The sequence below is a fragment of the Bison bison genome, unplaced genomic scaffold, assembly GCF_000754665.1.
Source record: "Bison bison bison isolate TAMUID 2011002044 unplaced genomic scaffold, Bison_UMD1.0 scf7180017858770, whole genome shotgun sequence".
NCBI lineage: Eukaryota > Metazoa > Chordata > Mammalia > Artiodactyla > Bovidae > Bison > Bison bison.
The window spans coordinates 2,035,826-2,049,876 of record NW_011489342.1 but is presented as its reverse complement, the minus strand read 5'-3'; the positions used below and the strand labels follow the sequence as shown (position 1 = coordinate 2,049,876).

General features: G+C 53.5%; 1 protein-coding gene across 3 annotated transcripts in view; it reads right to left on the bottom strand.

Annotated features, from left to right (window-relative positions):
- Window positions 1-1,272: 1,272 nt before the first annotated feature.
- The window catches only part of CRHR2 (corticotropin releasing hormone receptor 2), a 44,569-nt gene continuing 31,790 nt past the window's right edge, over window positions 1,273-14,051 (bottom strand). For all 3 annotated transcript variants that reach the window (XM_010829242.1, XM_010829247.1, XM_010829236.1), the window contains exons 6-13: window positions 13,670-13,787; window positions 11,222-11,375; window positions 10,637-10,697; window positions 9,155-9,227; window positions 4,232-4,317; window positions 3,898-4,033; window positions 3,439-3,480; window positions 1,273-2,297 (exon numbers count right to left, since the gene is read on the bottom strand). In XM_010829242.1, the coding sequence (XP_010827544.1) occupies window positions 2,157-2,297; window positions 3,439-3,480; window positions 3,898-4,033; window positions 4,232-4,317; window positions 9,155-9,227; window positions 10,637-10,697; window positions 11,222-11,375; window positions 13,670-13,787 (811 nt within the window). In that variant the 3' untranslated portion in view covers window positions 1,273-2,156. The remainder of the gene's footprint in view (window positions 2,298-3,438; window positions 3,481-3,897; window positions 4,034-4,231; window positions 4,318-9,154; window positions 9,228-10,636; window positions 10,698-11,221; window positions 11,376-13,669; window positions 13,788-14,051) is intronic.

Genomic DNA, 14,051 nt, shown 5'->3' with positions numbered 1-14,051 from the left:
CACAGCAAAGTCCTTGACAAGTCTAAGGTTGTTCATTTCTCGCAGCCTCATTTACAGAGGACTTAATCATGTGGCCAGTTGACAGATCACCTTTGATGATAAATCACTGTGCAATTTTTGGCACACATGTCAAAAAGAGTTCAGAGAATTGGGTGACATCTATTATACTTATTTGTGTGAAAGGCTTCTCAGCATGTAGAGCTATAAAAATGGAAGAAAATAAAGAGGCTGGGTCCTGATGCATCCACAGATTCACAAATAATTTCTTATTTGTTTCACTAAGATGTGTTTTCAACATTTTCCTTTCTAGGTTCAGCAATTACTTATAAAACATTTTAGACATCTATATTGTTTTAATCACTTGTACATTATATTTTATGTCAAAAATTAGTTGTAATAACTCAACCCAGACTTTTTTAAAAAAACTCTTAGAATATTTTGTCATAGGAAGTTATTTCAATTCTAATTTCTAAATATTTATTTGTGGCAGAGAAGTATGATAAGGTGAGAAATAAACTTTCAACCATAAAAAATGCTGCATTACTAAGAAATTCTGTAGGGGGAATGAGATGAAAGTACAAGTTCCAAGAGAAAAGGAACATCCTAAAATTTCCAGCTGTTAAGGAAGAGCAGGTTGCATTTTTTTTAAATAGATGAGAGTATTAAATCACCACTGTTTGGATTTTATATGATGTATTGTAAAGCATTGTGGCAGTTTTAAAATGTAAATATTTACCAAATGCCAGAAATCACATCCTTCACAAGTTTTAAAATTTATGTGAAAAATATTAGATGCCAACTTAAAAATGTGCAAGATGAGATACATAATTTTAAAAATATGGGGTGGGGGGCGGTATACCAAGAGCAAAAGCTCTTTCAAACCCCTGCCCGATGGCTCTCCCTGCCCTTTGACTCCCACCCTCTCCTGGAGGGAAGGGCAGATGGAGGCCAAGATGGAGCCAGCCCTGGTTATTACCCATAGAGGCTGCAGGGGCCAGCTCTATACCTCCCTCGAGACTCCAGAACAGGAAACAGGAACAGACCGCAGCCTGCTGGGGTGCACCTCTCCTTCATGCAGAATTAAACTTCCTTTGCATTAGCGGAAGGGCAGACACTGGCCTGGTGAACGTAAGGGACAGACCCGCAGGCATCGGTGGAGAGGGGGAACCGGCCCCAGGCCAGGGCGAGAGTCTCTGCAAATAAGGGTGGACCCGGCCCACCGTCCTTGGCCCACAGCACCCCTTCCCCTGAGGGGAGACTGCGTTTCCACAAAGGCATGGTTTATTTCTCAGATAGCACAGATGTTTCTGAATGGGAGACTGAAGCCCAGCCTCAGGTGGGGGCTGAGGGATTAGTTCCAGTCACCAAAGTCGAACTTTGGTTTCTGTTCTTTCTACCCTCCTCCTTCTCCCAACCCACCCCCTACCCCAGGCTTCTCCTCCCCATTTTGTCCTGTACTACGTATCTGGTTGGTCTAAGAGTATGTGCCATCCTGGCAGCATCTTCCTCCTCACCTGCCCCTCCCCCAGGCTCTGAATCTGTGGACCAGGATGAGAAGAGGCCCCTCAGGAAAGGAGGCAGCATATCCTTCTAAGAGCCCGAGGGGCAGGAGGATGGGGTCAGGGGTAGGGGTTAGGTGAGGCTTCTCTAGGTTGAGAGTCCCTGGGATGAAGCCAGTGGAATTCATCTCTTCAGCTGCTGTGCCTCCGTCCAACTGCAGGGGGCGCCACTGAACACAGAGGCAGAAGGCTTGGAGGGGCCAGCCATCACCCTGCTGCTGGTGGGAAGACCCTTAGCTGTGAGTGGGGGCAGAGGAGTCCCTTGTCTGTCATGAAAGCCCTTCCTGGCTCTGGGCCTCAGGTCTTCATCTTATAACAGGGTGACAGTAAGGATCCAGCCAGAGGCTCGTGTGGGCAATGCCTGAAGATCTGTGACCTGCTCGTCTCTGGGGGTTCCTGTGACTTCTCAGCTCAGCTCCCTCTCGCACTGAGACTTGGGGCCCTGCTGGCCCTGGTTCCTGAGACCCCCTTGTGCTTCCCTTCTCTCTGCTCCCACCAGGGCCTGCATGGCTGGAAGAACCTAGAGAAAGGTGCTGGAGGAAAATGGGGATGCTGTCCTGGTGGTCAAGTGATGGGTGAGATGGGGGCACTCAGAGGTCATACAGCGGCCGTCTGCTTAATGCTGTGGAAGCTGATCCGCGTGGGCGATGTGGGGATCGACATGGCCCGGGCCACGGGGACTCGGAGGGAGTGATGGTCCTGCCAGCGGTGCCACCTCTTCCTCACAGCTGAGCGTACCTGCAGGGGAGGGGAAGGATGATCCTGAGGTCCCAGCCAGTCCTCTCCCCTGCCCCCTGCCTCTTGCTGGGCCATCACGGGAGGCTGAGGTGGCCCACCTGACTGCCACCCTCACACTCAGAGACGGGCTGGTTCCAAAAGGGTCCTTCTCACGTCCTCTGCAGCCCTGATCTTCTCTATGCCCCTGCAAGATATGCCCTGCTTACCCCAGCATGCAGCTGAGATGGAGCACTACTCATTTCAAGCCCTGACTGTCACTGGTGCCACTATTCTCATCTGCATTGCAATGGAAGAATTTTCTGCAAAATGGATCATGTCCCCCACATGCTGGCCTGCCACATGGCTAAACAGAATAAATGCTCTGCAAGCACTCACTGTTTGCTTGCTTTAGTGGCTCCTTCTCTCCCTGCCCTTTAGCAGCCCACCCTGGTCTCCACTGTGGACTCTCCTGCCTGGAGTCTGCTTTAACTGACCGAGACCCCAGCATGCAGACCCCACTATCACCCTATGCACGGGCAAGTGAAGGGGCCCCAGGATGCCACTGGAATTCCTCTGGGGTGTGTGGAAACTCTCAAGCCCTGGGAGGGTGTCTTCTTTCTGTCCCAGCACCCACGATGGGTCCTCACCGACCACGGGCCTGAGTGAGCCTCTCTCCTGCAAGTCTGCTCTGCTAGGATTCCAGGCTTTGTAAAGCTCACCAGGTTTCGCTGGAGCCTGGCTCTCTGAAACCACCTGGAGGCCTGTTGTCCCTCAAGCAGTAGGGAGATGGAAGGGTGCACTGGTGTCTTTCTGCTCCCTGGACCATAAAAGCCTGGATGCACAGCTCACATCCTGAGCGCATCTCAGGATGCGCTCTCCTGCCATCACCCATGTTCTGGCTTTCCTCTCCCATGAGCCCCTGCGGCCTGGGCTCCAACCCACTCAGCTTTCCGGGTACATTGTGGAGAGCTGGTGTATTGTTTCTGCCTCCAGAGTTGACCTTCTAAACTGGTTGGAGTCCCTGAGACAGGATTCCTGTCTCCCCAGAGCTGAGTGGTTTCTCTGGCCCTCCCTTTTCCAGAGTCAGGGACTCCCCTCAAATTGCCCTGGAGTGGGGTGTGAGGACCTCAGAGCCCAGGCCTACCTGGGACGGGTGTCATACCTCTCCATTGAAGAAGCAGTAGAAGACAGACACAAAGAAACCCTGGGAAGGAAGAGGGAGAGGTCAGTGGCCTGCTGGGGGAGCTGCTCTGCCTGGGGGGGTGGGGGTTGGAGCAGGGATGGGGTGGCTGGGGAACACTCTGACTCGGGCCCCCAGAGGCTCAGAGCTGGGTGGGCACCCCCATCACAGAGCAGGTTTACTGGGGTTCACTGTGAGCCAAAGGGTGCCCTAAGTCCTTGGAGCAGGGGCTGGGGCCTGCAGTAGGCACAGGCAAGGGTGACCCTGATCCAGTCGGGGGTGGGCCCACCTGACCCTGGGTGTGCACACACTTGTACTTCAGTGTGTATGAAGTGAACCCCGCGGGGGCCAGCCCCATTGAAGTGCTCTATGAGGGCAGGGGTGCCTGAGCACGCCAGGTCAGGGAAGCTCACTGCGGCCCCATCCCACCATGCGACCCACCTGGAACGACTGTAGAAAGGAGTTGAAATAGATGAACACGATCTGCGACAGCTCGTCCTCCCCAGGGTTGACAAAGAAGAGCATGTAGGTGATGCCCAGAAGGGGCAGGAGAACCAGGGTGGCCTTCACTGCCTTCCTGTGGTGCGGAGGGGGAAAAGGTGACAAGACCCATCTGAGCCCAAACTGCAGGTGGGTCCTCACTGGCTGGTGTTTCTTCTGGGAGCCTGAGTGAGGCCCCCAGGTGAAACTCAGAGGGTCCTGCCCAGAGGCAGGGGATGCCCCAGATGGCCTCCTCATTCCTTCCCTGCTGAGGGTCGAGGCACCCATCACTTACCTGTACTGGATTGTCTCTGATGTGGTGGATGCTCGTAACTTTGTCATTAAGATCCTGACAATGTTGAACAGAAATATAAAGTTGATCTGGAGGGAGAAGGGCAGGGAGGAGAAAAGGAAGAGCCATGAGGTGGGGACGAGATGAGAGCCTTCTCCCCTGCAGCCCCCTGAAAATCCATGTCCCATGCACACTCCTGTTCCACCTGTTACCCCAGCACCTGCATGGGGTCCCAAGGCCTCTGCTCCTCCCTTCTAAGGGTAGGCAGGTACCCCATTTGCTCAGTCCCCTGTCATCATTCATTTTTTAGAGGAAAACGCTAAAATATTCACAGACACCTCTGAGGCCATGGGGATGAACAGGCTCCTGGGCTGACTCCGAGGCTCCTAGAAGGACCTTATTTATCTTCATTCTGAGCCTTCTCTTAGCATCGGAGCCTGCCACACCCAGCCTCTCCCCAGGACCTGCCCATGTGGCCTCCTGGGGCAGCTTCAAGCTGTGTGTAGTCTCTGTGGGTGTGCAAGTGTTGGCCTGTCTGTGTGCTGCCCTCTCAACATTCCATGTGGGTCTGTGCTCTGTGCCGGGATGTTTGCCTGGGAGTGTGCTCACGTATGAGTGTGTATCTGGGGACACGGACATGCCTGTGTCCCTCTTCATCCATCTCCAAGTACAAGTTGACAAGAAAGTGAGCACTGTAGGCCTGACACCCCAGGAATCTCCCCCAGGAAAGAGGGAGATACATATTAACCCAGGGGTGTCTGCTGGGTCATGTGTGTACACACATCTGAGTATGTGCACACATACACACACGCCCTTCCTGTCCCAGGCCTGAGACTCTGTCATTTCTGAAGTCTCCTAAGTTCTGGACCCCAGACAGGGAATTTGGGGACATAGACATTCCTGTGGCCTCTGGATCACCCCTAAGCTTGAGGATGCTCCAGGGGCCTGGGGTGGGGGTGGGGGGTCCCTCCTCAGTCACAGCCTGCTGCTCTTGAACTGTAGTGGCATAGCCTGGTGAACCCAGGGTGAGGGGGTGGTGGAAGCTTTCAGCCAGGGCTGCCATGGCCTAATGCACCTTGCTTCCTCTTGAGGCTCATCTAAGCTCTAGCTCCTGGGTTTCTGGTATATTCTCCTGGATCATGAGGTCACTTTGACACATAGGTAGATCCTAATTTTCTCATACAAGTGATACAAAACACTTGACCTTTTCTGATTCTTCCTAACTTCTCTGAAAAGAGAGGTTACTGGAATCAAAATATATTCTCATTTCTTCCATATTTCCCTACATTTTAAACCTTATTCACTAACAGTTCATAAACCCCTTAACCAATTCAATTATCCACTCATTTTTATCCATCATTCCTTTAATCCATTCATCCAAATATTACTCGACCACCTACCCACTTATTTAAAGTGTGACATTTATCTACCCATCCATCCAACCATCCATCCATCCATCTAAGTATCTATTCAACATTCCATTCATCAATTTATCTACCCTCTCACTCACTTAACAGATAACATACACAGATTCACTAACCACCTACCACCCACCCATCTACCCAATAAGCAGTTGCTGAGCACCTTTGAGTTACAAGGCCCCTTCTGTGAGGCAAGAGCAGGACAGGGGCTGCTGCAGAGGGTCTGGGAGACAAGGCCTTATCCCCTCTCCTCACACCAGGCAGGAGTTGGTGACACTGTTCCCACCCCATCTCAGCCTGGTCTGTGCAGCCCCAAAGTCACTCTTTCCTTTTGAGCTTGGCTCCCAGCCTCCCCATTTACAACATCTTCTCCACCTCATTTAACTGCAGGCACCTTCCTCCCTTCCCCAGGGAGGCACTGACACCACCCTCCCCACCACTTCCCAAACCTTCCCTGTCTGCACATATGCAGAGGCAGGCAGGGAGGGAGGAGGCCTGACATCTCTTCCTTCTTGGCTTCAGACACGATTGGAGAGGAAGTCACAGCCCTTGGGAGTGTCCTCTGCATCCCTTCAGCTCTGGGTATTCGGGTGCTGCCATCACATCTCTGCTCCCTCTTCGCACCTCTCCCAGCCTTAGCTTCTTGTCATGCACATTCACTGGCTCAAGCAACATAGCCAGCCTGCTAGTCTTGCCTGATCTATAGCATCTCAGAGGCCCAGGTCCTGAGTCCAACTACATGCAGGGCCCTGTCTGGGCCATGGAGAAAGCCCAGATGACTCACATCCCTGACCACAAGGCTGCTGAACACACCAAGTTCTTCAACCAGAGTATGCACATCAAAGGTGCTTATTCCAAATACAGATCCTGGACCTACCCCAGAGATTTCCAGTGGCAGATGAGGGCCCTGGAACCTGCATTTGGGACAGGGGAAGCTGAGATGCTGCAGAGCAAGACACCATCCATGGAACAAAGAGCCGAGTCTTTCGCCAGACAGACCTCACGTGCCATCCACCGTTCACCTGTAGCTGCAGGGGGCAGTTTCCAGGCTGGGGCTTTCTCTGGTGCCAGGGGATCTAGCTCAGAAAACAGAGAGGGGCCTGGAAAGGAGGGGATTCCAGGTCCCCAGGGCATCCTCCACTGATGGGACATGAAGCGTGTGGGTAAGTAACCTGGCTTCCCAACAGAGGGTCAGTTCTGAGACTCTTCCACTTGCTGCCCCAGGGAAGCCTGCTCATCACTGCACCTCTGTCAGTTTCCTTCCTTGTCTTCTGCTTTCACTCTCATTCTACTTCCGGGGACCACCTCCTCCATAAACACACATGGCTCTAATTTCAGCTACTCCAACTAGAATCTGCGTGGCCGTGGGCAAATTGCTTAATTAACCTTTCTGAGCTTCTGCTTCCTTGCTGGTCTAGCAGGGATTGCCACCGAGCCTGTCTGGGAAGGTCCGCTCACGTTCAAATACTCACGGAGAGCACCGAGCTTGTGCTTTTCCCACGCCGACAACAATGACAACAGCCTCCCACAAACCCACCCAAGCCAACTCACTTCCCAGAACCCAGAAACAAGCACGGGTCTCTCAGACAGTAGTGAGCTGCCAGGGGAGAGCAGCAGTGGGAGGGGCACCAAGCTCGCATTCAATGGAAGGGACAGCAAGAGGTGGTGGGTGACCCGCCCCTTAGGTCTCAGCTCAGCTAGCTATGAGTGGTAACCCTGTATAGTCATTTCATCTCTCAGGTTCTTCATCTGTGAAACAGGGGCATTATCCCCACCTCCAGGCTTCAAGGATGTGAGGACCGGAAATGAAGATAGAGCTTCTGGAAGGGTTGAGCTTAGAACCTGGAAGCCCTGTCCATGCACATAGCAGAGTGTGGGCTGGGTCCACAGGGAAAGACAAGCACAGGATCCTCAGTGAGGGTGGAACCAAAGGAGGGGGTGTGGACAGGAGGTGGGAATCGGGTCCTGGCATTGGGCCTTCCTGGCTTCCCTGGTGGCTCAGAAGCTAAAGAATCTGCCTGCTAATGCAGGAGACCCGGGTTCTTTCCCTGGGTCAGGAAGATTCCCCTGGAGAAGGGCGTAGCGACCCATCCCAGTATTCTTGCTTGGAGAATTCCACAGGCAGAGGAGCCTGGCAGGCCACAGACCATGGGGCGGCAAAGAGTCTGACATGACTGAGTGACTAACACACACACACACACACACACACACACACACACACACACACACTGGGCCTTCCCAGCCCGTCCCCCTTCTCTGTGCATTTCCTCACTGCTGTCCAGCATCTTTGCAGAGGGGGCTCACACCCCACCCAGGTCAGCCTTCCTTGGCTGGTTCTCAGGCTCATCAGAAGCCTTCTCCCTCCAGAATGGGCTCTTGGCTGCTGGTAGGGAAGGGATGGGTCTCATGAGGTTTCCATTTACACTGTGGAGGGGGTGGGGATCAGTGACTCATTGCAGCTGGGAATCCAAGGACAATGATCCCTCCAACTGACTGCTGACAATGAATGGCTTCCATTTCTGAAATGAATGGAGCCCCGATGGTAGAGTTTCAGGCAGTGGGTAAAAACCTTCTTAGTCATATATATCAAGGACACTCCAAAGAAGGGGTCAAATGAATCCTGGAGGAAGTTACAAAAGGGTGAAGAGCAAGGAGATAAAAAGAGATAAACAGTCTTTGTCTCTAAGGTAGACCAAAGAAACCCCCATTAGGCACCTGCTGTGAGCAAGAGGGGCATGGCCATTCCCTCTCAAGCTTCCCACAGGGAGCGAGTGGCCCTTTAAGGAAGCTGGTACATACAGGAGCCTGAAATTACCAAGCCTGAAATAAGTCTTACGTAAATGCCAATTTCTTATGGGGCTCTTTTGTATGTTTCTTTTTTTTTTAATGTATGATATATAATGGGTTCATTTTTTTGCAGAATGCAGCCTCTACTTAAACTCTACCTTAATTAAAGCTCACTGTGGTTTAGAGACATGGCGGCAATTATATCTTAGATGTGAATACTTTTGGCAAAGGGCGGGGAGCTGGGTAAGGAACAATTGCTCATTATGCTCTGCTTCATTCGGTCCCACTGCTCCAGGCTGGGGGCGGTGGGCTGAGCCCTGGAGGAGGTCTCTGCGGGTGGAGGGAGAGGTAGGTCTGGGCTGAATCGAATCCTGCAGACCCTTCTCTTGTCACCAGTTGCCCCCTCTCCCCCGGCCTGGCTGTCTTGACATTGAACCTGGCAAGGGGATGTCAGAGGCACTAGAAATCTGCCAGTCAAACCCACTCTCTGTCCAGAGAAAGAACCCAAGGGCCAGAGAGGGGAAGGGGGCTGCATCAGGATGTAGAGTGTTGGAAAAGAGAGGACGGAGTGCCAAGCAGTGTGGTACTGTGCACAGAGTGTGTGTGGGGGCGGGGGGAGCGGCTGCTCCAGGCCACGTCCTTCCCCGGCATCTCTGTGGTGGGTCCTCTGCAGTCCTCCGGGTGCCCAGCCCCATCCCAGTTCCCACTGAGGACCTACCAGGAGCACGAGGATGATGGGGCCCTGGTAGATGTAGTCCACCAGGTCTCCGGGCTCCTTGCCAAACCAGCACCTGCAAAGATGGGGTGGCTGTAAGTGGCCTGCTGAACCAGAGCCTGGGACCACTGCAGCCTTGGAGCCAGGGCCCTCTGGCTTGATCCTTTCTGAGACCCCATCTTCATGGCTGCTCCTCCCGCTAAAGCCTGGGTGGACAACCCCAGACCCACTGACCTCCTTGGCTCACTCCTGAGCTGCCTTTTGCCCTACGTGGAGGGTCTGGTCTCCTCAGGTAGACTGCGGGAGGGTCTGGGTCTCCTTCTCCTCACTCCTCCACCCCCATCCCAGACTGCTGGGCCCAGGGCTAGACCCACAAGAGACTCATGAATGGAGAGCTGGGTTCCCCCTTGCTGGCCCAAAGCCCAGCTGCCTGCACCACCTGTTCCCGCATTGCTTGGAACACGCCACTCCTGTGCCAGGCACTTAGCCACACAAAGCTGCAGGTGTGGAAGCGGGAGCCTTCTCCCAGTGGATCCCCAGCCTCATGCACTCAGGGGAGGAAGCCAGCTTCTATGCTGGTTGGTTATTCTCTGGGGATGCCAGGAGTGGAGAAGCTTCAGGGTCTGGGCAGGGTTAGCCCAGGACCCAGTCTGGCTGTCAGCAACTCTTAGTGGACTGCAGAAAGGGCCCTGCAGACTTCAGGAAGTTCTGTCTTCCACAACCCTCAAGGCCACCCAGTGCACACTGCCTAGGTGTGTGCGCTCACTGCTGGCTTCCTAGCACAGGGATTTGTTTCTTTGCTTAAATGCCCTCACGACGGGAAGCTCACTACCTCTCAAGGCAGCCCTCTCACTCTTGGGCAGCTTTTATTGCTAGGAGCCTGGAAACTACCCCATTCCTGCCCCCGCCCCTAAATCTCATCTGTTCTCTCCAGCCTTGGAGACTGCTAGAAGATCTGAACATAGAGACTGACATTCCTTGTCTTCTCTTCTCTCAGCTGGTGGCTCCCAGCTTCCCCACCATTCCTTGGCTGACCTGTTGCCACCATCTGTGCTGAGGCTATTTCAAAGTCTCTGGTGCAGAGGGCCCCAGTGTGGAACACTGCACCCCAGGCAGAGACTGGGATGCAGAGTAAAACAAGTGTCCACTGGCCTGACCCGGGGCATCTGTGAGTGGCTCAATGCCACAATCTTGGATGTGCTCTGGCCTGAAACCTGGGAGTCCTTGGCCTCCTCCATATGGCTCAAGCCAGGCTCGCCACACCCAAATCTAGGAGGAGGCCTTACCAAAGGCCAAGGGGGTCATGCATTGGACACCTAAAAGAAGCATGATTCCTAACTCATTTCCACAAAGTTGACTTGACACTATCACACGAGTACCTCTGGGTGCCGGGGAAAGTTTTTCAATTTTAAAACAATGGAAAAGTGAATCTGTCCTGGCATGGCTGCAGTTCCTACCTGCTCACGGCTGGCCAGTCCTACTTACTGTTCATTCTCGTAGTAGAGCTTGCCAATGGCCCAGGCGATGACGATGGGGCAGGGGACGCCTGAAAGAAGGACAGATACAGCTGCAGTGGACAGAGAGATGGTCAGGAGACCCTCATGTAGAGCACAGAGTCGGGGGACCACAAAGGGCTAGGACATTGTTTCCAATCATTCAACTGCAGGCCATCTAGGACCTTGGGGGGCCCTGTTCCTAGACCCCTGCCCACCCCTCCCCCACTCTCAGCTATCCCCTCCAAGCAGGTCAGAGAGATGAGAGGACAGTGTGATTTTCTGAGATTTTTTGATAGACAAGTGGAGCTGGCCAGCTCCTCTTTTGAGGTGAGAGACAAAGGTCTTTGGATCAGCCATTCCAAGCAAGAAGAGGAGGACCATTTGTGGACTGTCCTCTTGGAGGGACTATTTGTTTCTCCCTCGTCTATGTGGAGGAGAGCTCCTGCCTCCTCAGACTGTCCTGGGGATGGTAGATGGCAATGTGGTCCCGTCCTTGGACCCAAGATAAAAGGAAGTGACCCTGTCAGCAGAATCCTCTCCCCACTAGACCCTGCAGGCCCCCCGGGACCCTCACACCATCCAATGAAGAGGAAGAGCCACTTGCGCAGGCGCTCGGTGGAGTAGGTCATGACAATGGCCGTGTGCAGGTAGCAGCCCTCTACGAACATCCAGAAGAAGTTTGTCACCACGAAGTAGTTGAAGATGGTGGTGATGCAGCGGCACCAGACCTGCACGGGGCAGGCGGTAGTCAGCAGGCGCCTGGAGCCAAGCCCCCAGGTGCATGGCTTGCGTGCTGACAGAGGGGAGTCATTCAGCAGGTGCCTGGAGCCCAGGCCCCCGGCGCACAGCTCACGTGCTGACAGAGGAGAGTCATTTGCGTTAGGTCACGGACCCGGAATTAAACACTCTCGAATCTCATTCGAGGAAACTTCATCCTTCATCATTCGTCTTTCAGTTTTTCAGATTAAGGGGCCAGGCTCCCCTGGAACCACGGTGTCTGACTTCTCCCTGGTGATTTCTTATCTCCTTTTTCATAAAAGAAAGTGGGAGTCTGGCTCTGAGCTTTCTGCAGGGAGAGGCTAGAACTGAACAGCACTGCTGTGTGTCACTGTCATTTTCTCCAGCATGTGCGTTGGGTTCAGGAGCTCAGTAATGTACGACTCTCTGAGACCCCATAGACTGTAGCCTGCCAGGCTCCTTTGTGCATGGGATTTTACCAGCAAGGATACTGGAGTGGGTTGTCATTTCCTCCTCTGGGGGATCTTCCTGACCCAAGGATCGATTGAACCCATGTCTCCTGCCTCGGCAGGTGGATTCTTTACCACTAAGCCACCTAGCAAGCCTATTTTCTCGAGGATCACCTTCAGTTCACAGCAAATCAGCCTGGTTTCCATTTAGGGATGGACAATGAAATTTCATGCAGAAAAAAATTAGTGAGTCAATTAAAAGAAAACTGCTATTGAAATAGTACAGGGTCTGTGAAGGTGAGCCACAGCTCTGGAGGTGATCGTCCCAGATTCCCGGGTTTAGGAAATTCTGGGCTTAGCATGATCGCAGCTGTCTCTGGAATGGAGAAGGAAACGGCGACCCACTCCAGTGTTCTTGCCTGGAGAATCCCAGGAGGGAGAGCCTCGTAGGGGGAGCCTCGTAGGCTGCCGTCTATAGGGTCGCACAGAGTCGAACACAACTGAAGTGACTTAGCAGCAGCAACAGCAGCAGCAGCTGTCTCTGGAGGGAGACTCGCTATTGCTGGGGCCTCTGGCAAGTGGCCTAACGTCTCTGAACCTCACTGCATTGTAGAGGAAAAGATAATGCCATCTTACAGGCTGGTTCCAGGAGACGGAGGTGGCAAAGGCAGGCACCACGAAATGAATGCCGTTGCCACGTGCCTTCTCAGTTGAGGGGAATTTGTCCTTGTCCCTCTGAGCAGAGTTACTACCACTCTCTCAGAGGACAAGCCTGCCCAGAGCCACCATGGGCCACAGCCCAGACCTCTTCTCAATGGACCCTACCCAGCCATCTTCCCTGGGGATTTGTCCCCAGGGCACCCTCAGAGCTGAGAACGTGGGCAGTGGCGGTCAGAGGAGCCCTGTCATGGGAAGCGGACTGTGGACGGCTCAGCCCCTCTCTGTCAGGCTCTAATAGCCTCGGCTGTCAGAGCATCAGCTGAGCTAATCTCAGCCTCTGTGGCTTCCCCCCATGATCCCAGTCCTGATCTTGGACTCCATGTGGCCGTCTGTCTTCTTTGTTCTGAGAAAGTCCTGCTGAGGAGGGACTCCAAAGATCCTCTCCTCCAAACCCTGCTTTCCCCACCCCCCCAAGTTAACAATGCCTTGTCAATACAAGCCAACAGTGGGCTGCACGACACCCCAAACTGACTGAATTCCATTGATGCTGAGGCAAGGCTCGACGAGGGGCCAAGTCAAAAGGCAAACCGGGCTGGGTGTGCGCTCAGGACTAGCCATCCAAAGACAATGTATTGAGCAGTCTCTAACAGTGGACAAAAGAGCTCTGTGCATGGCTCCATTCTAGGCTCTGGTTTCACAACCTGGACGCAGTACAACAGCGGTTGACACAAATCCAGGGTGGGCAGCTAACGTGCTGTTCTGCTCAATGTCCTGATGGCCCAGCTGCAGAGGCATCATAACAATGTAATCTAACCTTTCTGAGCCTCGGTTTCCATGTCTGGAAAATTCCATGTAGGAAAATTCCTACAACTCTCTAATTGGAATCAAGTGAGCTAAAGCTCAATAGAGGTTAATTTCAGCCCCCTTTCCTCTAAGGGACCTTCGGGAGGTGCTGAATGCACGAGACAGGGAGTGGAACAGGATAAACCAAAGTCTGGTATCTGGTCTCAGCGGCTCTCAAGACCCCATCTGGAGCCCCATTCCCCCACTCCCGGCTCTGGAGGGACAATGATGTGGTAGAGGTGAGCTCAGGTTCAGGTCTGCATGTGAAGATGGGGTGAGAGAGGTGGGAGCCCCCCAACCCCCCAGGCCCAGCCCAAACCTCCACCCACGACCTCATTGCTCTCGTGCACTTCGTGGTCGATGAGCTGCAGCAGGAACCACATGACATTCCGCAGGATAAAGGTGGTGATGAGATTCCAGTGAATCACGTTCCGCAGACAGCGAATGCTCCTGTGCAAGACCCAGGACAGCTGTCAGCCGGGACAGGCTGCACCTGGGCTCAGAGCTCAGTTGGGTCAGCTGGGCCTGTGCCCCTCCCTCTGACCCGAGGTGAGGAAGAGACTTAGCCTGGGATGAAGGCAAGGCAGTCTTCCAGGGCCAGCACCCCTTTTGCATTCTGCATGCCTGCTAGCGGTCAGTGCTCTGGTGCCTCCTCAAGCCTCTTTTGTCCTTTGGCCCGAGGGTCGCCGGAGTGGAGGTTAGAATGTCTGGGAT